General features: G+C 43.5%; 2 protein-coding genes across 3 annotated transcripts in view; one reads left to right on the forward strand and one right to left on the reverse strand.

Annotated features, from left to right (window-relative positions):
• The window catches only part of GLIPR2 (GLI pathogenesis related 2), a 33,242-nt gene that overhangs the window by 976 nt on the left and 5,540 nt on the right, over positions 1-26,726 (reverse strand). Inside the window, exons 2-5 of the mRNA XM_068133264.2 lie at positions 14,972-15,080; positions 7,428-7,531; positions 4,668-4,745; positions 4,254-4,422 (exon numbers count right to left, since the gene is read on the reverse strand). Coding sequence (XP_067989365.2) covers positions 4,259-4,422; positions 4,668-4,745; positions 7,428-7,531; positions 14,972-15,080 — 455 coding nt within the window. The 3' untranslated portion in view covers positions 4,254-4,258. The remainder of the gene's footprint in view (positions 1-4,253; positions 4,423-4,667; positions 4,746-7,427; positions 7,532-14,971; positions 15,081-26,726) is intronic.
• BBS5 (Bardet-Biedl syndrome 5) overlaps positions 14,991-26,726 on the forward strand; it is a 92,396-nt gene continuing 80,660 nt past the window's right edge. The window contains exon 1 of one of the 2 annotated variants that reach the window (XM_068133259.2): positions 14,991-15,115. The gene's annotated coding sequence lies outside the window, so the exon portion shown is untranslated. Of the gene's footprint in view, positions 15,116-20,159; positions 20,180-26,726 lie in introns of those variants that run through there. The other variant, XM_068133261.2, reaches the window with a different exon arrangement.

Genomic DNA, 26,726 nt, shown 5'->3' on the forward strand with positions numbered 1-26,726 from the left:
TGGGGGATCGTGCCAAAAAAGATACATAGCAGGATATCTCAAAAAGTAATGGATGGATTTAGATGGAACTTGTTGGACAGGTTGTGTCTGACAAGGACAAATACATTCGATTTTGGTGAAGATCTGAATATGGATTCGGATATGAAAATTATTTAATTTCTTAAGCGATTCTTCACCATTGGGAGATCGGTCCAAAAATGATACATAGCAGGATATCTCAAAAAGTTGTTGATAGATTTGGACGAAACTTGGTGGACAGGTTGTGTGTGTGACGAGGAAGAATCGATTAGACTTTGGTGAAGATCTGAACATGGATTCCGATATGAGAATTGTTTAATTTTTGACGAAATTTTGACTAACAAAATTTGACTAAGTTTGACTAACAACTGCGCTCAGATCGGAAACCATCAAGCCAACCCAAGGTATCAATCAATTGGTATTGTTAAGTTGTAGGGAGTACAAGTTAGGTAGCATGTGAGGTTAGTGAGGTCCGTGTGTACATCTACATTAGAACACTTGCTGAAACCAGGGACCTGTTAGAGTGAAGTTGTCCTGTTTTTATGTATACCATGAAAGGTGGTATAGATGACATACGATTTAGACAGGAAAGAGTAATTCATACGTATCTATATCCACTCTACGCAATATTAGGAGAGGGATGGATTTGGATGTTGGCGCTTTGTGTTTGGGCAGGCTCCCCCCACCCCCTCGTGGTCTGCACTCTCAATATAAACTATCCAATGTGGCATTTGCCATCACAAGGACTCGAAAGACCATTGGTCCACTGCAAGGTGTCACGTCGTTGATTCAGTGGCGACACCGAGTGCACATGACATTACCAGGGAAGGAGCGAATTGCCACCTCGCCGGCCAGTGCCACACAATGAACTAAGAATTACTTAGAGAGGCACAGGAGGCGGGGGAGAAGAGGAGATCAAAGAGGCTGTACACGTGCTGTTTGCTCTCTCTCTGCTTCACTTTTGTGTTGTGGCTGTGGGACTGACCCGTGCTGCTCGCCCTGGAGAGCCGCACATATTGTTGCCTACATCCATCCCCTTGTCCTTCGAGACCTTTCTATCACCTCATCCTTCCCCACTATAAGCGCAAATGACCGTTTGCCCTATATTTATATTTCTGTCTTAAGTATATCTGTTTATTTATGGATTTGTTCCAGTTTGCCTTTCGTCTTCATGGATATTTTAAAATTTTCGAATGTTGGATGTTTGGATAAGTTAGTTAAGGTGATGACCTTTTTTTCTACAAACTCTTAAGTTTGTATACCCTTGAGTGAACTCTTCTTATACCCTTGTGAGTTACGTCGGATGATGAGCAGTCGAATCACCTTTAAATCCATGCATAGGTTGTGTTTGTACTATTTTCAGGTTTTGAATAATTAGCGATTAGCACATTTTGAGAGGTCATGTGACTCCCTGGTGTTGGGCTAGCGGCTAGGGTGCCAGCTTCGGATCCCAGGATCCTGGGTTCGAATCCCAGTCGATCGCTGAATTAACGCCAGGGGGGTTGACTCAGCCTGTCATCCTTCCGAGGTCGGCTAATTGCGTACCAGTTCACTGGTAATTCCCTGCTTGTCGTAAAAGGCGACAAAAAGGGTTGGTGGCAGGAAGGGCATCCGGCCGTAAAACATTGCTTCAAAAAGGGGACCAAAAAAAAAAACAACAACAACCACGGTCCCCGAAAAAGGCCAACCCCTGCTTTGCGGGGAAAAATGGCCTCTAAAGGTGGTTATTTTTTTTATTTATGTGACTCCGTCGCTGATCTTCCCGATCAATTAACAATTATTTTTCACATTTGATACCATATTTGATGATCGGAGCTCACCATCTCACCAATTATACAGGTATTCAGGTTGAATTCTGAAAAAAATTGGGCTTTTTAGAAAACATTGCATGTATTGATGTACCCTCGATTGGAGATGACGACCGGTAGTGGATTGTGCGTTTACAAGTTACGAATTGTGAGAAAATGATGTTAAAACCCTAGTAAGGTGCATCGTGGTAAAAAAAAGAAAAAGAAGAAAGTGATCCTATAAAGTTTCGGTGCGATTAACCTTGGGAGCTCAGATGAGTAGGGTCACAAACAAACAAACAATGTCTCGTTTGCTTTTATGGAGAAGCCCAGAGCCCCGGGGCCCAGAGCTCGGGGCACGTGTGTTAATCCACCAATGGGACATAAACATTGGTAAAGTGAATTTGTTTTAAGAGACCGCCGAGATATGGTTTCCTTTGATTTGGCCATTCGGAAAGCACACTGCTTCTGTAACCAGACCTTGTCGATGTCATATGCAAATGTAGATTTCATATCTAGGCAAACTATTTACCCAACTTGCATCTTATTTAACACTTGCATCAACTTGCATCTTTGCGTCTTATTCATAAATAGGCAGGGTCAATATGGTCAAATAACTGGCTCAAATGCAAACCTTTGCCCACAACACAGGATACTATACGGTGCCTTCAGAAAGTATTCACACCCGTTCACTTTTTTCACATTTCATTGCGTCACAGCCTGAATTTAAAATGGATGAAATTTAGATTTTTTTTGTCAATGATCTACACATAATACCCCATAATGACGAAGTGATTTTTTTTTACAAAATAATTAAAAATGAAAAGCTGAAATGTGTTGAGTCAACAAGTATTCAACCCCTTTGCTATGACACTTCAAATTGAGCTCAGGTGCATCCAATTTCCCTTGATCATCCTTGTGATGTCTCTACAACTTGACTGGAGTCCACCTGTGGCCAATTCAATTGACTGGGCATGGTTTAGAAAGAAACACCTTTCTATATAAGGTCCCACAGTTGACAGTGCATGTTACAGCAGAAACTTCACCATGAAGTCCAAGGAACTGTTCATAGAACTCCAAGATAGAATTGCGGGGAGGCATAGATCTGCGGAATGGTATAAAACAATTTCTAGAGTGTTGAAAGTTCCCAAGAGCACAGTGAGCTCCATCATTAGGAAATGGAAAGAATATGGTACTATCCAGACTGACTCTTCCTCGAGCTGGCCGTCCGACCAAACTGAGCAACCGAGCAAGAAGGACCTTGGACAGGGAGGTGACCAGGAACCCAATCACTACTTTGACAGAACTACAAAGTTCTTTGACTGAGATGGGAGAACCTGCCAAAGGACAACAGTCTCTGCAGCACTTCACAGATCGAGGGTTTATGGAAGAGTGGCCAGGCGGACGCAACTCCTGAGAAAAAGGCACATGACAGTGCGCCTGGAATTTGCAAAAAGGCACGTGAAAGACTCAGAGCATGAGGCAAAAGATTCTGTTGTATGATGACTAAAATTGAACTCTTTGGCCTGAATGGAAAGTGCTACGTCTGGCGGAAACCGAGTACAGATCATCACCCATCTAACACCATCCCTACCGTGAAGCATGGTGGTGGCAGCATCATGCTATGGGGATGCTTTTTAGCGGGAGGGACTCGGAGATTTTTAATGACAGAGGGAAAAATGAATGGAGCTAAATACAGGCAAATCCTTGTGGAGAACGTGCTTCAGAGTGCAAAAGACCTTAGAATGCGGCAAAGATTTACGTTCCAACAGGACAATGACCCCCAAGCATACAGCCAAAGTAACACTGGAATGGCTTCATAACAAGAACGTAAAAGTCGTTGAGTGGCCCAGTCAAAGCCCAGACTTGAATCACATTGAGAATCTGTGGAAAGACTTGAAGAAGATTGCTGTTCACCGATGCTCCCCATCCAACTTGACAAAATTTGAGCAAATCTGCAAGGAAGAAAGAATGGGAGAAACTCCCCAAATCCAGATGTATAAAGGTGAAACAGACGTACCAAAGAAGACTCAAATCTGTAATCGCTGCCAAAGGCGCTTCTACGAAGTATTGATTCAGGGAGTTGAATATTTATGTAAAGTAGATATTTCTGTATTTCATTTTGAATTATTTTGTGAAAACTTCTAAAAACACAAAATTCCACTTTGTCAATATAGGGTATTATGTGTAGATCAGTGACAAAAATCTCAATTTCATCCATTTTAAATTCAGGCTGTAACACAAGAAAATGTGAAAAAAGTGAAGGGGTGTGAATACTTTCTGAAGGCACTGTACATCCAGTTGACCGAAAACTATCAAATAAATGTAAAAGAGAAGTGGCCATGAATGTGTACGACAGTGACTGGTGGAACCTGCCTAATTAATATAAAACATTACATGCATGGGTCTAAAAATACAAACTTTGTCAAACAGTGTGCTGAGACGTACCTGCACTAAGAAGCAATTGGTGGTAGGACGTTCTGTTCAAAGCAACCGGAGTTGACGACATTTCCTGCTGGAAAGTATCGTGCCACGACAAAGCTCGAACCATCTCCTGCCTGGGCCTTCCCTACGCCCAGTTTTGTACTGCCCTTCCACACCATGGCAGTGAAGTGCCCTGGACATGAACCACATTGAGGTAATTGAAAAACAGGCATCAGCATAATATTTAATCTCTAAACAGTGTCCACCAGCATGCGAGGATGAAGGAATCCATAGACGTGTCCCACAAGACATGCATTCAATGCGACGTGAACCCAAGGCCGCTCGTGGGTCATGCCCAAACGACCGAATGGATCGACCAGCATTCCCAATGGTGAATTGCTCCAGTGTGGGGTGAAAAGATAATTACCCAGAACTCACCACTGCCAGATGTAAAACCAGGCTGGTTGAAGTTGTAGTTCTTTATTTCTCCATACCAGCGTTCAGCCACTTCTTTTGCTAAATAACAATATTTTTGGTGTTATATCTACAATCTTAGACATCACGCAGATATAAAACACTTAATATTGATAAAATGTCACAATTAACCTCTTATTACAATTTGGTTCATGAAAACCAAAGTTGATTTATTTATTTGTATGCAGCCTGTGGCTGCTTGGCTGGATCATCTTCTGGGGGTGTGGCCGTGCTGCCAATGCAGTGCCCCCTTACCAGCTAGCTGTACTCATTTTGCCGACATCGGAAGGATGACAGCCCGAGTCAACCCGGCTGGTGTTAATTCAACGGCACGACAGGGGATTGACCTCAAGACCAAGGGATCGGCACAACAGGGGATTGAACTAAGAAAGTTGATTTATGCTGCAGCAAAGTTTAAGACTTGACAGTACACCTTGACACACTTGACAGTAAGACTTGACAGTTTCTAAGACATTCAAAGTACACAGCCCCCATGCATACCGCTGTGCAGCTCATAGAGACTGTATTGGGTGGGAGACTTGTACAAGAATTGATTGATTAATTGCATCATTAAAATCAATAAATAGTGATCATAAAATATTTTCTTAATCAATTGGCTAATAGCATACCTAAACCACCTGTGCTTCATCCGAAGCTGTAACTTTTTGAAAGTTAATTAAATAAGCCATTAATCGGAAAAAAAATTAACTAATTTATCAATAAATAATCAGTTACTTGATTAGTCAATAAATCAAAAATATCCTTTAGAGCCACATCACTTGGTCACTGTCGTGTCCAAATATTAGCTTCCTAGCTCAAAAGGTGCCTGAGATATTGCCCAGATGAGAGAGAAAATAAATAAATGATTAATAATGAAAATAAATAAATAATACTCATAACATAAGTAAATAATTAATCAATTGGCTAATAGAATACCTAAACTACCACCGTTTCATCCGAATCTGTAACTTTTAAAAATTTAATGAACTAAATCATTAATTGAATAATTAAATAATTAATCAATGAATTGATTAATCAATAAATCAAAAATAGCCTTTGCAGCTAAATTACTATGTCACTGCCGTGTCCAAATATCAGCTTCCTAGTTCAAAAGGTGCCTGAGATAATGCTGCCCAGAAGAGAAAGGAAATAAATAAGTACTTAATTAATCGATAATAATTAAGTAACTAATCAATTAATTGACTAATCAAAAAACAAAAAAATACCGTTTTTTGACAAAGTACTTGCTCACTATTGTGCCGAAATGTCAGTTTCCTAGCTCAAAAGGTGCCTGAGATAATGCTGCCCAAAAGAGAAAGGAAATAAATAAGTACTTAATTAATCGATAATCATTAAGTAACAAATCAATTAATTGATTAATCAAAAAACAAACAAGAAAGAGCAATCAGAGATTGCGGACCCTCGCCAGGACGTGTTTTCAGTGGTTTTTAAGGCTTTTGTGTTAAAACAAATATGGCGACCAAACCACATGACCAATGATGTCATCGTTTTTTTTTCTCCACCAATTTATCCCTCGATGATGCTCAAGAAATTTCATCTTGATCGGATGACGTTTTGTACTTGTCAAATTATGACGTCATAATGGATGCACCGATTACATCATTAACAAATTTTATTCCACATGGAGAGTTCTTTACAATGAGCCATGTCTCAATTTTTTCTATGCAGCGCTTTCGGAGGTATAGAGGTGCAAAGGTTTTCGGTTTTTCCAAGATGGCGGCCGAACCACGTGACCGATGATGTCATAATTATCATAAAAAATTCTACAGGTGGAGTTGCACCTATAGTGAAAATTTCCTGTCAATCGGACCAACGGTTGCAGAGAAAACAATATTTGTTCTGTGCGGACAAACAAACAAACAAGCAAACAGACAAACAAACTCAAATACAATACTCTCTCTGGCGAGGGTAACAAGAAAACAAACAGGTACAGATACATTCAAAGTACACGGCCCCCATGCCAAATAATTAAATATCCTCCAGTGCAGCATTGCCGGGGCGCCTCTTGCGCCCGGCAATACCGTCGTGCAGCTCATAGAGACTGTATTTGGAGGGAGAGGTGCACAATAATTTATTGATTAATTGTATAATTAAAATCAATAAAAGATTGTCATAAAATATTTTCTTAATCAATTGGCTAATAGCATAACTAAACCACTAGTGCTTCATCCGAAGATGAAACTTTTAGAAATGTAATTCAATAAATCATTAACAAAAGAAATTAAATAATTAATTTATTAATCAATATATTGTTATTCGATTAATTGATTAATCAATAAATCTAACTACCCTTTACAGCCAAATCACTTGGTCATTGTCATGTCCAAATATCAGCTTCCTAGCTGAAAAGGTGCCTGAGATATTGCCCGGATGAGAAAGAAAATAAATAAGTACTTAATTAATCGATAATAATTAAATAACTAATCAATTAATTGATTAATCAAAGAACAAAAAAATACCATTTTGCCAAAGTACTTGCTCACTATTGCGCCAAAATATCAGCTTCCTCGCTCAAAGGATGGCTGAGATATCGCCCGGACAAACAAACAAACAAGAAAGCAAGAAACCGGAGTGAAAACGCAGTACTCCCTTTCAGCGCACGTCATTGCCGGGCTCCCTACGGTGCCCCGCAATGACGTCATGCAGCACCCGGAGATGGCATAGGAAAGGAGCGGTGTACAAGAGGAGTTGAATCTTCCATACCGGGCTGGTCATACGAGGCCCATGCGAGATTCTCTCCACATTTGCCGCGCTCCGATTCACTACTGTGCTTCAGGATCCGTGTATGGGCCAGAGATTCAGCATAACTACAGTGAAAAGATGAAAAGTAAAAAACTTACAGCTGAGTTGCGTTTTCATCAGGGCCTACCTATATCATGATGAAACACATTTATGGTATGTCAAATAGCATTATAAAATATATTTCCATATACATAAACAAGATTATAAATAATTAATTCGCATGTGGGAAAATTACACATCCAGACCCGGAATCTAGCCCAGGTCCTCTGGTGAACCGTACCCAGGTCCTTAGGGTCACCCAGATAGCTCAGATCACCCAGATAGCAGTGGTACGGTTCATCAGAGAACCTGGGTTCAATTCCCGGTCTGGGTGTGTAATTTTCCCACATATGTCAATGTTTCCCCCCCCCCCCCCCCCCCCCCACCTCCCCCTCACCCGAGCCTGGTGTTGGCTTAGTGGTTCGGGTGCCGGCTTGGGATCCTAGGATCCTGGGTTTGAATCCCGGTCGATCACTGAATTAGCACCAGGTGGGTTGACTCAGCCTGTCATCCTTCCGAGGTCGGCAAATTGAGTACCAGTTCACTGGTAATTCCCTGTGTGTCGCAAGAGGTGACTAACAGGGTTGGCGGCAGGAAGGGCATCCGGCCATAAAACATTGCTTCAAAAAGGGGACCATGGTGCCCGAAAAAGGCCAACCCCTGCTCTGCGGGGAAAAATGGCCTCTAAAGGCGGTTCTTCCCCCTCACCCACCCCCCACCTCCTGCACCTACCCTTCATGTGCACCCATATCAAACATTTTCCTCATTTTCAACCACACCAAACACCACCTTTCCCCCAAAAAGGACACCCCAGCATTCAGGGCATGTCAACACGACATACCGCAGTCGTATCACCACATTTTTAAAATAAATAAACTACACCTCATATTGCAGCTCCCATTTGGCCATTTATTACTAAAAGGAGGTGTGTGTGTGTGTGTGTGTGTGTGTGTGTGTGTGTGTGTGTGTGTGTGTGTGTGTGTGTGTGTGTGTGTGTGTGTGTTGCAAAGAAGGAGCCAACCTTCAAGCTTCAGCGGTTCCTGCTGTCATATAATAATAAAAATGGTGCTGCTAGAAAGCTAATATAATCAATTTATTGAAATAAGAATTAATGCCCGTTTGATCATAAAAATTGCTGTTTTGGAAGCCCGTCGTTCTGGGATTGAGGAAGAAGAAGCGGGAATGTGAGCTTAATGCAGAGCTTCCAACAGTAACATTTATTAGGCCAAGTAAAAAAAAAAAAAGTTTCTCGTCCGGACTTTTTTGAAAAAAGGAGGAGGGAGGCCCTTACTATTTACTATTTTCTTTTTTTTTGCTATTTTTTTTCCAAGATGGCTGCCATGAATTTAATGACCACTGTGGCTGACTTAAAGACTCTATGTCATCTCCATCGTCAAATTCTCCACTGGCAAATTTAGCGAAGAGATCGTTCAACGTTCGCTTCTCATCTACAACTGATCTCGCGAACCAAGACTTCAAAACTTTTGTCGACGAACGTATGCTTACACACACGAATATCGTCATATTCCCCACTCAAATTTGTACCATTAAAAGTATGAAATGCAAGATTTTTACACGTAAATTGCACTTGCCCAGTGCACAACCGCTGCGAGAATTGACCGTCTTTAGCACAAAGTGTCTGCGTTAAGCCTAGCATGTATTAACCAGGAAGCTCCGTTAGAGGGCGAGATCCATAATAGTTCAGATCATCAATGCACAAGATACGATCAGCAAACGCCCGGAAACGGCAAGTTTTAGACCGAGTTTCTTCGCAAAACGATTTTTTTTTAAACAAGTATATATTTTAAAAAAATAGTATTAAATCGTAAATGAAAGTAGGCGGCGACCAAAAAGGAAGCGGGCGGGGACGAGAAAAAATTTTTTTTTTTTACTTGGCCTTATTGTATGACAGCAGAAACCCATTAGTAAGACACGGAAGGAGTACACAAAATTATATATAGTAATACTTCTCAAAGCAATAGAAAAATAAATAAAAGTCTGAAGGAGCACACAAACAATAACACCAATAACTGCAATAAAGTGGTATAAAAGATCCTTTTTCGGGCGTTTTAGTTCATTTTACATCCCATTGACACTCGGATAGAAATGCAATATGTTTGTGAATTACAACTTGCTGTCTTTTGATTAAACCTGTCAGTTAGGCGACAGGTAGGCATGGCTTGTAACACCTGAACTGGGCATAGAGTTGTACTTCCTTTATCCGCAATTGCTCAACAGATCTGCATTTCATGGTTTGGTCCTTGTTGCAAAACTATTATATACTTTATTGACCAAATGACATACCCAGCAGATGGAATTTTTTTTGCTTTTTAATCAGAACTCAAGCTGCCCTCATAACCAGGTAACCAAGCATTGAAATGTGGACATGAAATCACATGCAAGTGATGGTCAGACAAAGCAAGAAATTATACATTTGATAGAGAGCAAAACATTGCTTAAAAGGGCAAATTTGAGTAAATGTGCCGTTTTTATTTTGGTATACCGAGTCAACACTTTTGAGTCTAGAGGAGCAAGGACACTGAATGGATCAGGACATAGTAGAAAAAAGGGACAGTAGAGGGGTGGGGGGGGGGGGGATCACCAACAGCAGGGTTGAAGGACAAAATAGAGGGAGACCTGGAAAAACAATGGGTGTGGGGAAGAATGCGGAACAGGAGAGGATGCATGGGGTAGATCGTGTTCGAGAGCACACCTCTGTAGGCCGAACAGTTTATGTTTTGTATCACACGGATCGGGATCCAGACCTGGCCCAAAATCTAATTGGCTTGCTCTCGTCACCTAACCAACTCACCCACTTTTGTCACAAGTCGTCCACAACTTTTTGGAATAACGTGCTATATGTCGTTTTTTGGCCCTATCACTCGATGGTGAAGAATCACTTGAGAAATTAAAAAAATTATCGGATCCGGATTCAGATCTTCACCAAAATCTAATCATTTCGTCTTTGTCACACACCCAACCTGTCCAGCAAGTTTCGTCCAAACCCGTCCACAACTTTTTGAGATATCCTGATCACAAACAAACAGACAGACATACAGAGGCGAAAACATAACCTCCATCCACCTTCGGTGGAAATTTGGAAGGAGGTGGGCTTGGGGCGTGGGTCTAGTCGGAGTTAACGAGGGTAAAATATCATGATCATGTTTTGAGTTATAATCAACTTGATCGTGCTAAACAATGGGAGGAAAACGGGCGTTATTGCATTTCTTTTCCTTTTAACCACTTCCTCATCTAATCCACAACACCCATACCCGCGTTACATGGTTAAAAGCCAAGAGAGTTGGTTAACCTGGATTAAAACAAATCGATATCATTTCCTTTCAGCTGCAGCCTGCGGTCTGTTTGCTTGTGATATTATAAGTAACAAGCAATCTGTTATTCGACCATTTCACTGCACTTCTGGGACTGAATACAAAGAAAAAGTTTCTGCATTAAAATTTAAATAACATGTCCATGATATAAAATAATCGCAGCTAAAAAAGAACAACATAATCGCTAACATTTTTAGTTGCGACATGTCGCAGATCTGCAAGAGCTCCCTCCGTGGTTGTTGTTGCTGTTGTGGTTCTTGTTGGATCGATTTTTGAAATGTTCACCCATTGGTCGGACAGCTGCCGGACCCAACCCACATTTGTCGCTCGACTCAACCTAACATGACACCCCGACAAAATGATATGGCCCCATCTTGTTTTTCTGGTGGGCCTAAGACTTCAGGCCTGTGGGCCTCTGCTGGTTACACACTGCCCGGGTTTGTTGCGTCATATTTCCATCGGCTTTGTTTCACTCACGACGAGGTACCCCGAAAAATCTCATAAATGTGTCCAATAAAAATAGCGTTACATAATTTTTGAACGGTCACATATTGGGGTTAAACAATCCGTGACCGTGTGACAAATCAATTCGTTCCGATATAACTGTGGCGGAGGGTGACATGGATAAGAGGCGTCGAGTTCATCTTTCAATAGAGCATTAAATGTTTGTTTCCCAATCGTTCCGTTACCGGACAGGTTGTGACCACAGTTTGGTCATTTGTGTTACATTTTACATGATCTAAGACCCGCGGAGGAGCTGCCAGACAATACAGCCATTCAGACAAACACAGCCAGTGATCCTGGAAGGAAGTGACATAGCTTCCCAGGGCACTCTGGGTATTTTTGGACCGCTTTTTTCTCTACAGTCAACGTTATCCTCCCTGCATTTTGGACCCCTCCCGCAACATCCCTCTCCTGTAGTAGGGAGCAGGGAAAGACCCCATGGGTTGGATTGACAACCCGTGGGGTCTATCTATGCTCCATATTCTATTAATTTATGAGCATTAAGTGAGGAAGCAGCACGTACCATTCCCAAAGTCTTTATCATGACTCGGCCAGGGCCAGAATCAAACCACAGACCTCCCAGACCCAAAGCAGAAACTCAAACCATGAGGCCACCGAGTCTGGTCGAAGCCCAAAGCGTTTTATCAAGATGTCAGGAAAATGATCATCCCTCACTCACCGCCATTGATAGTTGTTAAGTGAGAATCACCCCCTCAATTGAAAATTCTCAGGAGAAATTTTTTTGGGCTAGAACTTCGAGAAATTGTGCTTGTGGTGGTAAAACAGCTGAATCCAGAGGCCCTGACAATTGTTTTGGGTTTATGATGGTGCAAAAGCAATGTTTAGGAAACTCGTTTAAATATGGTCAATAGTTATTCAAACTAGAGAATTCATAGAACGCCTTACTCCGCACGGTCTTGAGAGAAAGGACATGGGAACGGTATTTTGAACTCTTTGTATTGTGTTTCGGAGCACGAGCATTTCCTATGAGCCGCGAGTTTCTCTGGATCTCGATATTCCCCAACGCTGAGAGCGAAACGGCACGAGGTGCCACCACATTTGTCTGATGCAGAATCTCACACAGTTAATCTGCACACCGAGTGTTGGATAGGGTGAATATCTTTCCGAGTACCGCTAAACAAAAGGTTTTTAAAAGTGCCAAGAAGGCGATTTGTGTTCTCGTGTTCAACTATTTAATCATATTGAAATAAAATAAGAGTTTTAAAGGATGTGGAAGGAAAGCAAAAAAATTTTTTTTGAAGTTTACCGCTGTTGATACAGCATCTTTTACACCACCTTATTCAAAACGTTACATTAGTTATTCTTGCCTGTTTATGTCCTTTTTGACATCCCTAAAAACAGTAAGTTTCCTGTTTGGAATTCTTTTCAATTTTGTTTGCGATTTGCCATAATTGTCTCCTAATATCATTACAAACCATGCAAAGTACAACAATGTGTATCAAAGTACAAACCCCCAATCCCTTCAATCCCACTCCTCCCTCCAGGTCTTTAAAACAGCTGTTCACCACCATCTCTTATCTTCCCCCATCCAAAACCTTGATCTTTTCTACCCCCGCTAATTCACCCCAGATACACTTTTTTTGAAATTCCAACTTCTTTCCTGGAAGTCCTTGCAGTGTTGATATGTTTTATACCTCTCCCACCCCCCCCCCCCCCCCCCCCACATTTCTCTCGATGTCCTTGCTCTCCAATGTTGTGTTTGTGTCCTTCCCCCTCTCTCCCCATCTTGTGTTCCGCTCCCCTTATTTTGTGTTTTATGTGTCGGTTTGTCTTTCTGTGTGATTAATGTTAGCTCTTTCACGAGCCTCGATCTTGTATACAAAAAAAAATATATATATATATCTTATCTTCCCCCATCCAAAACCTTGATCTTTTCTACCCCCGCTAATTCACCCCAGATCCACTTTTTTGAAATACCAACTTCTTTCCTGGAATTCCTTGCAGTGTCCGGGTGTTTTATACTTCTCCCATCTCCCCCCAAGCCCTCTCCCTCCCACAGATCTCCCGATGCCCCTGCTCTCAAATGTTGTGTTTGTGTGCTTCCCCCTCTCTCCCCATCTTGTCTACCGCTCCCCTTATTATATGTTTTATGTGTCTGTTTGATTTTTTGTGTGATTAAGGTTAGCTCTTTCACGAGCCTTGATCCTGTATACAAAAAAAAATAAAAAAAATGCCCGACAGGTAATACATGCACAAGTCTGTCCATTAGACACGGTATTTAAAACTCCTCTCCCATTTGCTGTTCATTTCTTAAAAACAAATTGTTCAAATGTGTTTATTCTGGTCTTTACGTTTTCATTCTTGCTTTAAACATTGTACTGCCATTTTAACCGCTAATGAAGAAAGTTCCGCAAAACACTGGAAATTGCGCGAGTGTCGCAGATGTGGCCAAGAGTCACTAAAGTTTCATGAAAATAAGTTCAACAATTGCAAACTGGAAATCTCATATTGCATCCTTCCCAACTCCAAAAAGTAAGTCGAGCATTCATTTGTTCACAAATGTTTATTGGATTATTTTGAGGTGAGTTAGACAGCAGATAGGGTGGTCACCAGATTCAAGAAGTCTGGATGCTTCCTAGTTTGGGAAAATGATTGGCAGATGTAGTTTAACATAAAGCAATGTAAGGTGCCGGGGATGGGTAAGAATAATGAAAATAGAGATCACATGATACGAGGGACAATCTTTGCGCATGCCACACAGGATAAGGATCTGGGGGTGGCATTAGATATTGGGGTATGGGGATAAGCAGATAGGACAGTGACCGGTAGCTATAGGTAAAACAAATAGGGCTTTAGGTTGTATTGATCGTAGGGGGATAAATTACATATCAAAGGAGGTAGCTTCACCTCGAATATTGTGGACAGCTTTCGTCACCACATCTGAGGAAGGACATTTCTGCCATAGAGAGAGTTCAGCGTGGAGTTACTAAATTGATTCTGGGTCAAGCTGGATGAAGCTATGAGAATCGCTAAAGGACACAGGATGTTATAATTCTTTATACAAAGAGACCTGATAAAGATGTTTAATGAAGGAGGAAAATAAAATAAATGCTGAAGTTTTTCAGCTGAATGGACAGTTAATGCCACAGATGTGCGGTCGTCCTGCAAAGGAAGTGGCAGCAGAAACAGGAATGACGTGTAAACTCGATTGATAGAGGAACAAGGAAACATTGGGGGTGGAGGAGTGAATATTTGGCAGGACTGAGGTAGCTTAGTCATTGAGGGGTGATTACGCAGGTGGAATTTTTGTGGTTTGTGGTATCTGTGAGTGTGAGTTGTCCTGTCCAAAAGTGAACGTGCTGTCGGCCTTTCTCAATCCGCACCCCCAAAAAATGTAAAAAAAATTAAAAAATTCCAATTTTTTTCTTGTGTACAGTATATGTATATATAATCACTCTGGTTATGTCTGTGCATCTGCCTCCCATAGTTCTCATCTCCCAACACACCCACCCACCCCCGCTACAATTAAAGCTACAATTTTCTCGATGTTTGTAGTCATTTCATGAACAAAACAATTAATTTCATTCCAGCCCGACCTGGCAGAAAAAAAGAATGAATGAATGAATGACGGGGCATGCTATATGAACCACTTCTCCTCCCTCAGTTTACCTCTGGGCTTCTCGACACAGTTTCCCAGAGAGGCCGAGGGGAGACGAGCCGTGCTTCTTGCGGAACACATTGTGTTCGCGCACCAAGTCTCTGGAAAACTGCTTTGAGGCTTGGGGTGGAAATGGATTGAGGGAGAGAGGACGGGTAAATATGGGTATATCCATGCTTAATGAATGGTCTTTATAATAATACCATATAATGAAAGTACTGAAGCCTCCATGTGGATCATGGACCTATAATTGACAATTATTAATAACGTAGGAATTACCCATTATACAAGAAATTCACATCACTTTACAATACTGATGTGGAAACATTGAATCTATCCATGTTTCATGTGTGTGTTTGTGTGTTCGTACACATTGCCAGAATGCCTTCTTGGGGGTAATCATGCATAGTGTAATAATTATTATTTCCCTTCCTACATGCATTAGCATAAGCGTAAGGTAAAAAGCCTATATGACAGGGAATGCGTCGATGTTCCGATAGCAAGCTGCTGTCAATCTTCCCCACATGCGGATCTAAAACGGCTTCCCTTTAACCCTTTCCAATGCTCCTTCCATTGTAATCTGTCCTATATGTTCTTTATATGATAAGCCAGGCCGCCGGCACGAGTTTTTCCGGGAAACACCACGACACTCATCACCAGCACCATCTCGTTGAGAGGTCATGGCAGGTTGCCCCACCCACGAACTGAGCTCGAGGGCCAATAGCAGCCGTGCGGGGTGGGGCCAATAACATCATGGGCTGATCGGAGGGGACTGAGGACAATGACTGTACATGAGTTGCTATGTTGTCATGATTTCCACCAATCATAATACAAACATTTATTTTGTTTTAGGGTCTTTGGGATCTTATGGGTCTTCTGGATCTTCTTTTCTTTTGGGTCTTGTCCAGACTCTGGGGGTCTATTGGGTCTTTAGGGGTCCTTGGGGTCTTTTAGGTCCTCTCGGTCTTTTGGGTCCACATGGTCTTAAAGGGTATTCAAAGGTCGAAGGGGCCTCAGCAGTCTAAAGGGTCGAAAGGTATATCTTACTATAATTCACCAAATGTCCGTCTGTCCGTTCCCAGGTACCACAAAAACGGCTGAACCGATCGCAACGAAATTTTGGGTCGGTAATCCTGGGACCCCCTGGAGTAAAATAGGCTAGATTGTTTTTCCAATTTTTTTTCCAATTTTCCCATTTTTCCAAACACGGAATAATATTTACCGATATGAACAGTGATGTGGCTTTTATTGAAATTCTACAAATACTGTTTAGATTTTGATGATTTGCGTGTGATATGATTTAACCGATGTTTATAAAAATCGTTTATAAGAAAAAAAGCCTTCAATTTCTGATCATTTGGGCCTCCAAATTGAAGCCACGCCCCATAGGGCGGGTACCCTTGCTAGTTACAATAGTACATAAATAATAGACGTAGGTGTAGTCAGGATGCAACTGACTTTCAAACAGTATGTAATTAATGGATATATAGTCACATGGCTTCACTGACCATGTTTTTCAGTTTTATATACTGTATATAGATTTTATAAAACATCAAAAGAAACCAGTAATGTTTTTGCGTCACTTTTATCGGGAAATTCACCGCTCAACTCTGCTGAGGTGAAAATGGACCACAACACAGTTATGTTGCCATGGCAACCGTAGCATTGCTGCATTCATGATGCACAAAGCCGGAAATGAACTTGGTAATGGCGATTTGTCGCTTTTCTCAGCACGTTGTTTGTATTGTATACAAGGCCCTGTGTTTGAAAATCTTCGAAATAGAGATTATATTGTTTTATAATTGATTTTTGAAAACATCAAAAAAACCTAATGTTTTTGTGTCGCTTTTTTGGGGAACTACACTGCCCAGCTGTGCTGAGGTGAAAATGGACCACAACACAGAATATTGCCATGGCAACAGGAGCAAATGGGGTTTTGAGAAAATCATCCAACCCCGTAAGGGTTGGGGTGAAAGATTGTGCCCTTGTGCAAACCTCTCGAACCAGATGATTGGTTTGGTAGCATTCTGAATGGGGTGCGACCAGCAATTTAGGAGGAGCTACATGACAGATGGACATTGAATCATCTTAGAGATATGGAGAAAACAGATATGTAGAGAGATATGTATATATATAATGGAGTATGGCAGTACTCCATATAGAGAGAGGGATGATCATGTGAAAAAATGGCCGCCGCATCAAATGTGTACAAAGTGATACGCCAAGATAATATAGAGTGAGGATATGAGGATTATAAAAACCATCCCTTTTATTTTCGAGTGTTTTCTGAACTACCAAAACTTTAAAAGACAACAAAATACAGACTTGGCATTTAATATGGAATATTTTTTGGGGGTGAACTTACTTTTCAAGATGACTTAGAATCAAAAGTTCATTGGAATGATGTTGAAATTATTCTAGATTTTGTTAATGTGACCTTTAAAAGAAACAAAAACCACATTTGACATTTCGAAACAAATAAATTGATCCTTGAAAGTGATGTAAACTGATATCGAACTCAATTCATGGACAGTGCTGTGTTAAACTTCTGTACGTTTTCCAGAAGTATCTCTTTATTTTGCACATTAGCCAAAAATTTTTTAACAAAAACAAAAGTTAAATTACGACTGGGATTACGGTCAGTAAAATTACAGTTCAGTACTTCGTGTAACCCCCACGAGCATTCAGGAGAGCACGTACATGTTGAGGCATGCTGTTCACGAGATTTGCCAAGGTTTGGACAGGAATCGCTTGCCATGCAGTGACAATAGCCTGCTGCAATTCACGCACAGAGGTCGGCTGCTGGTCCAAGTGGTCGATTTGACAGTTAATTCTGCCCACAAGTTCTCTACCGGATTCATATCTGGGGACATGGCAGGCCACTCCATATGCTCTACACCACGGTCAGCAAGAAAGTGTTGGATCATGCAAGCACGATGAGGCCGTGCATTGTCATCTTGGAAGACAAAGTTTCCTCGAAAGGCTGCACGAGCAAATGGAAGCAATGTTTCTTCCAGAATGGTGCTGTGCTTGAACTGGTTCAGGTTTCCATTCAGAACAACCAGGTCAGTTTTGCCCCCTGCATGAAAAGCAGCCCAAACGGTCACCCCACCACCTCCAGCTGCGACTCTTGGCACTATACAATCTTTGTTGTAGGCTCCATGCACTTGTCTGCGCATTCGGACGCGGCCATCTTGACGACAGACCAGAAATATAGACTCGTCACTGAAGATCACGTAATTCCAGTGTCCTGGCTGCCATTGACGGTGCTCTCTGGCCCACTGCAATCGGCGTGTTGTCTGGTCAGGCGTGGCTTTCTCAGGGGACGCCTGGCACGATAGCCTGCTTGAACCAGTCGTTGGTTGACTAGCCTTCTGGATACAGGCACATTTGGCAGTTGCTGCCACTCAGCCCTAAGCCGATTAGCTGACTTGGTGCGGCCATTGCGGACTAACCGTTGCAGCTGGTGATCATCCCTCTTTGTGGTTCTGCGGGGACGTCCTGGCCTCAGTATTGGAGTAGAGACACCCCTCTGAGCATTTCGTTTCAGGATCTTTGACACCTGACCTTGAGTGATGCCATACTGCCGAGCAATAGCACGCTGTTTCATGCTGTAATTTCGTAAAGCCACCACTCCATGACAAACAGCATTGTCGAGTTGACGGACCATCTCCGGAGAAAGCGGCAATAACTTTTGGAGACGTGCAACAGTTGTTTTCCACTAATACAGAACGCAACAACCATTGTATACCCGACTGTGAAGCCAATCATCAAATGCACCTGTCTGTACATTTTGCCACGCCACCTGTGATATAATCCTGTTGTTGACTTCTTGCTGCGACAGACAATCAGTGACATGGTTCTTTTAACAAATAAATCACCAAAGTGTAAAATAAACTCACCAGATTGATATACTGAGTTAAGAAAGTAAACCAAGTCAAGAAAGAAAAAAAATTCCATATTAAATGCCGAGTCTGTACATCGCTAAAGTACCACACCAGGAGATCACTATAATCGCCAAATTGTACTTCGTCTTCGTCTTCCCCTCTAAAAACAATGTTAAACTGTTGCCCAACCTAGCACAATAACGGCTCAAGCGATGAAGGTGATTTCAACATGAGGAAGTTACTTTGTCTCTGGCCTATTGAAACATAAATGTGGGCTCAACCAAAATAAGCTGGGATTGTGTGTGTGTGGGGTTGGGGGGCAGGAGGGGAGGATAAAATGATTGTACCATTCACCATGACATTCCACCAAAATATCAACAGAAACAACTATATAAATCATGTAAAACTACTTTGTATCCCACTGATAGGCCAGATCTGGATCCGGACCTGAACCAAATCTTATTGCTTGTTCTTGTCTCCGAACCAACTCCTCCACCTAGTTTTGTCATAATTTGTCCACAACTTTTTGAAATATCGTGCTGTATATCATTTTTGGCCCGATCACTGAATGGCGAAGAATCACTGAAAAAAAAATTCTCTGATCCGAATTCGATTCTTCACCAAAATTGAATCAATTCTTCACTGTCACACTTGCAACCTGTCCAACAAGTTTTGGCCGAATCCGTCAAAAAACGTTGAGATATCATGTTATATATTTTTGCCATTTTGCCCTATTTCTCAATGCTGAAGAATCACTTTAAAATTCTCAGATCCACATCCGGATTGAGATCTTCGCCAAAATCGAACAATTTTGGTCTCAACACATACCCTACCTCTCCTCCAAAATTCGTCCAAATCCATACACAACTTTGAGATATCATGTTCACAGACAAACTAACAGGGGTGATAACAACCTCCGCCTACCTTTGGTGGGGCAGCTAAACAGAGGGATTTGGTATGATCATACCAAAATAATAAAACTTATAAAAATGTAAGCATATTAAATTCGCTAAAATTATGACAAATATTCCGAACTAGCAGAGGTCAGAGGTACCCACACCTTGTGCGGAAGAGGGAGGGGGTGAGGTGGGAGGTGGCAGGGGGAGGGGTGGGAAGAGGGAGGGGAAGGGTGGGAGGAGGAAGGGGAAGGGTGGGAGGAGGAAGGGGAAGGATGGGAGAAGGAAGGGGAATGGTGGGAGGAGGAAGGGGAAGGGTGGGAGGAGGAAGGGGAAGGGTGGGAGGAGGAAGGTCCTTGGGGACTTTTTTTTGTTGTTTTGACTTTATTTTTTGTGTGTGTCCCCGGCGTACCTTGGCAAGTCAAAAATAAAAAAGGTATTTTTCTTTGGATTTTGATCTATTTTTACTTGTGTTAATGCATGAGATCCCTTTTATTTTGGCCAAGTTAGTTAAAAAGACGCCATGGGATTTAGCTTATAAATCCCTAAGTTAGTGCGGACGAGGAATAGAAAGCTCCACGATGCAGCACCTCATGCTGTCATAGGATGTGGATGGAAATCTTAACATTTAAATTGTCTTGAACTGGATTCTATTAATGGTCAAAAAGGATCAGAGGCCAGCCATCACAAAGCCTTTGTGTCTGTGTGACCATTTCTGGAACCAAGTGCTGGTGAAGGGCCCGATTGCTGAACCAAATGCGTGACGACTACATAGAAAACGAGAAAACAGTACAAAGTAGAACGACACTCCGTAGCGCGCGCGTGTGTGTGTGTGTGTGTGTGTGTGTGTGTGTGTGTGTGTGTGTGTGTGTGTGTGTGTGTGTGTGTGTGTGTGTGTGTGTGTGTGTGTATATATACTGTATATATATACACTACACACACACACACACATATATATATATATATATATATATGCTGTTTTGTAATACTGGCTAACACCACCCGGTGGCGCTATACGATACACATTTACATAGAGAGAATTGTGGTGTTTCCCCCATCCTGAACCCCCCACCCTGTATGTTTGAAGATGTTTTCTTGCATATCCATTTGCCAAGAGGATTCCAACGGTATGTAATATGATGGGCTTACTACTGGTGGGGCCGATTCTATCGATTGACAGACAGATTACAAATCCATATACAGTATATATATATATATATAATCTTAAAAAGAACTCGCACAAATACAAATCGTGACATTAACTGATGGGAAGCTCTAAATTTCCTGTTCGAGTGATTGTGATGTCGGGTGTGGCCGTCTTCTCGCCCCAAAGAACGATGCTGCTCCAGTGGGTGATACGCACTGATGTCCGGATACTATCTTATTGATCTGTATCCAAGTATTTTGTGTTCTTTGTGAACTCTTTTATATATTCCCCCTCAAAACAAAAAAACGCCAGAAACGAGGAAAAAACAACATTTCGAAAAAATGTAAAAACAGAGGGATGAAATCTCAAAAAAATAGGAACGTAGGAATGAGAGTAGGAACAACACCACAATACGTCACCACAATACGACACCACAATACGACACCACAATACAAGTCCACAATACGACACCACAATACGACACCACAATACGTCACCACAATACGACACCACAATACGACACCACAATACGACACCACAATACGACACCTCAATACGACACCACAATACAAGTCCACAATACGACACCACAATACGACACCACAATACGTCACCACAATACGACACCACAATACGTCACCACAATACGACACCACAATACGACACCACAATACGACACCACAATACGACACCACAATACTACACCACAATACGACACCACAATACGACACCACAATACGACACCACAATACGACACCACAATACGACACCACAATACAAGACCACAATACGACACCACAATACGACACCACAATCCGACACAACAATACGACACCACAATACGACACCACAATACGACACCACAATACGACACCACAATACGACACCACAATACGTCACCACAATACGACACCACAATACGACACCACAATACGACACCACAATACGACACCACAATACGACACCACAATACGACACCACAATACGACACCACAATACGACACCACAATACGGCACCACAATACGACACCACAATACGACACCACAATACGACACCACAATACGACACCACAATACGACACCACAATACGACACCACAATACGACACCACAATACGTCACCACAATACGACACCACAATACGACACCACAATACGACACCACAATACGACACCACAATACGACACCACAATACGTCACCACAATACGACACCACAATACGACACCACAATACGACACCACAATACGACACCACAATACGACACCACAATACGACACCACAATACGACACCACAATACGACACCACAATACGACACCACAATACGACACCACAATACGACACCACAATACGACACCACAATACGTCACCACAATACGACACCACAATCCGACACAACAATACGACACCACAATACGACACCACAATACGACACCACAATCCGACACAACAATACGACACCACAATACGACACCACAATACGACACCACAATACGACACCACAATACGACACCACAATACGACACCACAATACGACACCACAATACGTCACCACAATACGACACCACAATACGTCACCACAATACGACACCACAATACTACACCACACAAATACACCACAATACGTCACCACAATACGACACCACAATATGACACCACAATACGTCACCACAATACGACACCACAATACGTCACCACAATACGACACCACAATACGTCACCACAATACGACACCACAATCCGACACCACAATACGACACCACAATACGACACCACAATACGTCACCACAATACGACACCACAATACGACACCACAATACGACACCACAATACGTCACCACAATACGACACCACAATACGACACCACAATACTACACCACACAAATACACCACAATACGTCACCACAATACGACACCACAATATGACACCACAATACGTCACCACAATACGACACCACAATACGACACCACAATACGACACCACAATACGACACCACAATACGACACCACAATACGACACCACAATACGACACCACAATACGACACCACAATACGACACCACAATACGTCACCACAATACGACACCACAATACGTCACCACAATACGTCACCACAATACGACACCACAATACGACACCACAATACGACACCACAATACGACACCACAATACGACACCACAATACGTCACCACAATACGACACCACAATACGTCACCACAATACGACACCACAATACTACACCACACAAATACACCACAATACGTCACCACAATACGACACCACAATATGACACCACAATACGTCACCACAATACGACACCACAATACGTCACCACAATACGACACCACAATACGTCACCACAATACGACACCACAATACGACACCACAATACGTCACCACAATACGACACCACAATACGACACCACAATACGACACCACAATACGTCACCACAATACGACACCACAATACTACACCACACAAATACACCACAATACGTCACCACAATACGACACCACAATATGACACCACAATACGTCACCACAATACGACACCACAATACGACACCACAATACGACACCACAATACGACACCACAATACGACACCACAATACGACACCACAATACGACACCACAATACGACACCACAATATGACACCACAATACGACACCACAATACGACACCACAATACGACACCACAATACGACACCATGCTATGACACCATGCTATGACATCACAATCCTCTTATGGATTACCATTAAGACATAATTTGACGTTGTTCCATCTCAATCGCACAACAAAAATAAAATGTCAAAATATGTTGTGATGGTAATCCATAACAGGATTGTGGTGGTGTTTTGTGGTGTCATTCCTACCTTATTTGGTTGTTGTTGTTTGTTTTTTTTTATATTTCATCCATCAATGCTTTTACCTTTGTAATGTTTTTTTTTCTTGTACATATAGTATTCAACATCATTTTATGTGAGGTATACAAATGATTGATGGTTGTTCAAAACGTTCTGTGAACGAGATACAATACTTAGAAGTCGAAGGAAAGCCAATCTCAGTGCAACGAGTCATTTGTGATTTTAAAAAACAACAATCAATTACAATGATATATACTATAAGAGAGACGTTTGTCCGTGTGTGTCGCCATTTTTCTCAGATATGTCTGAACGGATCTTCGTCAAACCTTGAGAGGTTCATTAGTGAGTGTTGTGCAGGGTTTTAATAAATAAAAAAAACAATTAATTTTTAAGAAAAAAAATTCGATGTTTTTGGGGGATTAAATTAACTAGCAACGGTACCTGCCCTATGGGCGGGGCTTCAATTGTGAGGCCCAAATGAAAAGGCAAAATATCAGTAATTGAAGCCTTTTTTTTATTTTAAACGATTTATATGAACATCCGTTAAATCATATCACACGCAAATCATCAAAATATAAACAGTATTTGTAGAATTTCAATAAAAGCCACATCACTGTTCATATCGGTAAATATTATTCCATCGTGTTTGGAAAAACTGGAAAATTGGAAAAATTGGGGGAAAAAATTGGAAAAACAATATAGCCTATTTTACTCCAGGGGGTCCCAGGATTACCCACCCAAAATTTCGTTGCGATCGGTTCAGCCGTTTTTGCGGTACCTGGGAACAGATGGATGGACAGACAGACATACATTTGGTGAATTATAGTAAGATTGCTCTATAGTGCCTTAGTCTTTGTAGCAATGTGAAAGGTAATTTCGGGGCCGCACGCGCACTACACTGGACGGGCCAGCCTGTACCTTGCCCTTCGCCGTCAGGCTCGGGTAAACTGCTGAGCCCCATCCGTGACGGGGACCGGGGCTTGAGACAGTGTCCCACGAACGAGGAATTCCCAGCAAGCGCGAGTCATCAGCTCACGTTGATCAAGTCCCTGCCCTTTGTACACACCGATTGGACTACCGATCGGACGCTACTACCGCTACTACCGATCGGACGGTTTGACGAGATCCTCGGATCAGCCCCTGCACGGGCCGTTCTCGGCTCGTGCCGGTGCACCGAAAAGATGAGCGACCTTGACTGTCTAGACTCTAGAGGAAGTAAAAGTCGTTATGTAGCGGTTACCGCTGGATGTACATAATCGCCTTGCACCGGCCAGAACACGGCCAGACGCGCCTCTCCCGGGCATGCCCGGACTCACTGTTCCCGGGCACGCCCGAACCTCCCGGGCACGCCCGGTCTCGTCTTTCCCGGGCATGCCCGCTCTCGCCTTTCCAGGGCTCGCCCAGAGCGTCCGGGCATGCCCGCTATCGCCTTTCCAGGGCTCGCCCAGAGCGTCCGGGCATGCCCGCTATCGCCTTTCCAGGGCACGCCCAGAGCGTCCGGGCATGCCCGCTATCGCCTTTCCAGGGCTCGCCCAGAGCGTCCGGGCATGCCCGCTATTGCCTTTCCAGTGCTCGCCCAGAGCGCCCGGGCACGCCCAGCCTCGACTTGCCAGGCCGCAGCCAAACACGCCCGGGCAGGTCCAGACTCGCCTTTCCAAGGCTCGCCCTTGATACCCGGGCATGCCCGGTATAGCTTTTGCCGGGCAAACTTCCCGACATAAATGTGTATATATATTGTTGCCCGAAAAACGGGCTTGTCAGAATACCTGAGCTGTTTTGTTTCAATAAAGCAACTCGGACGAATTCCGTCTTTGGTCGCGTCAATTCTTTCGACTCGCGTTGGAGCGCAGTTCCTTCATTGGTGACCTACCGACATGGATACGGCAGTGACGCTTAAACTGCCTACCTTCTGGGAGACTCACGCGGCTGTTTGGTTCGCCCAGGCGGACTCCCAGTTCGCCCTGCGAGGCATCACGGCGGACGACACCCGCTTCCACCATGTTGTGGCGGCGCTCGGTTCCACCACCGCAGCCCGCGCCTTGAGCCTCCTCCAGCACCCGCCGGCTGCTGACAAATACGACGCGCTGAAGACGCTCCTCCTCGGTGCTTTCGCCCTCTCACCGGCAGCACGCGCACGGCGCCTGCTTGACCTGCCCGAGCTCGGCGACACGCGCCCGTCCGAGCGCATGGACTATATGCTCTCGTTGCTCGGCGAGCACTCTCCGGCATTCCTGTTCCGGGAGCTGTTCCTCCGTCAGCTGCCTAACCCGGTACGCCTCGCCCTGGCTGGCACGTTGATCACGGATTCCCGCGCCCTCGCCAGGGAAGCCGATAAGATCTCCTCGGCGGGCCAGCACATCGGCGCGGTTACCTGGAGCCCGCCGCCGTCCGAGGCGACGCCCACGACGCCCGAGCGCCCTGCGCGGTTGGAGGCCGAACTGCCGGTGCAACTGGCGGCCGCCACGCCGCACCGCCCGCTTCCGACACGACGGCCGGGGCCTCCACCTGACCGGGCGTGGTGTTATTACCACGCCAGGTTCGGACACAAGGCTCGGACATGCCGGCCCCCGTGCACTTTCGGCAGGTCGGGAAACGGCCGGGCCGGCGTTCATTCCCAGCCATGAGCGCCGGCCACTCGGGCAACTTGCTGTTTATTCGGGACAAAGCGTCTGGACGGCGTTTCCTGTGCGACACCGGCGCCCAACTGAGTGTCATACCTGCCTCCGAGCAGGACAGGCTGGACGCAGTTTGCGGCCCCTCTTTGGTCGCTGCTAATGGCTCGGCCATACGCACTTTCGGCCCACGCGTCGTCACCCTCTGCTTCGGCAGCCAGCGCTTTCAATGGACTTTTGTTACCGCCAGCGTCCCCGTGGCTTTGCTGGGCGCCGACTTCCTCTGCGCGCACGGGCTGCTGGTCGACGTCAAACGACGTCGCCTTGTCCACGCCGAGACCTTCAGCTCCCTGGCGTGC

The sequence above is a fragment of the Myxine glutinosa genome, chromosome 12 (genome assembly GCF_964187855.1).
Source record: "Myxine glutinosa chromosome 12, kmMyxGlut1.1, whole genome shotgun sequence".
In the NCBI taxonomy this organism is placed as follows: domain Eukaryota; kingdom Metazoa; phylum Chordata; class Myxini; order Myxiniformes; family Myxinidae; genus Myxine; species Myxine glutinosa.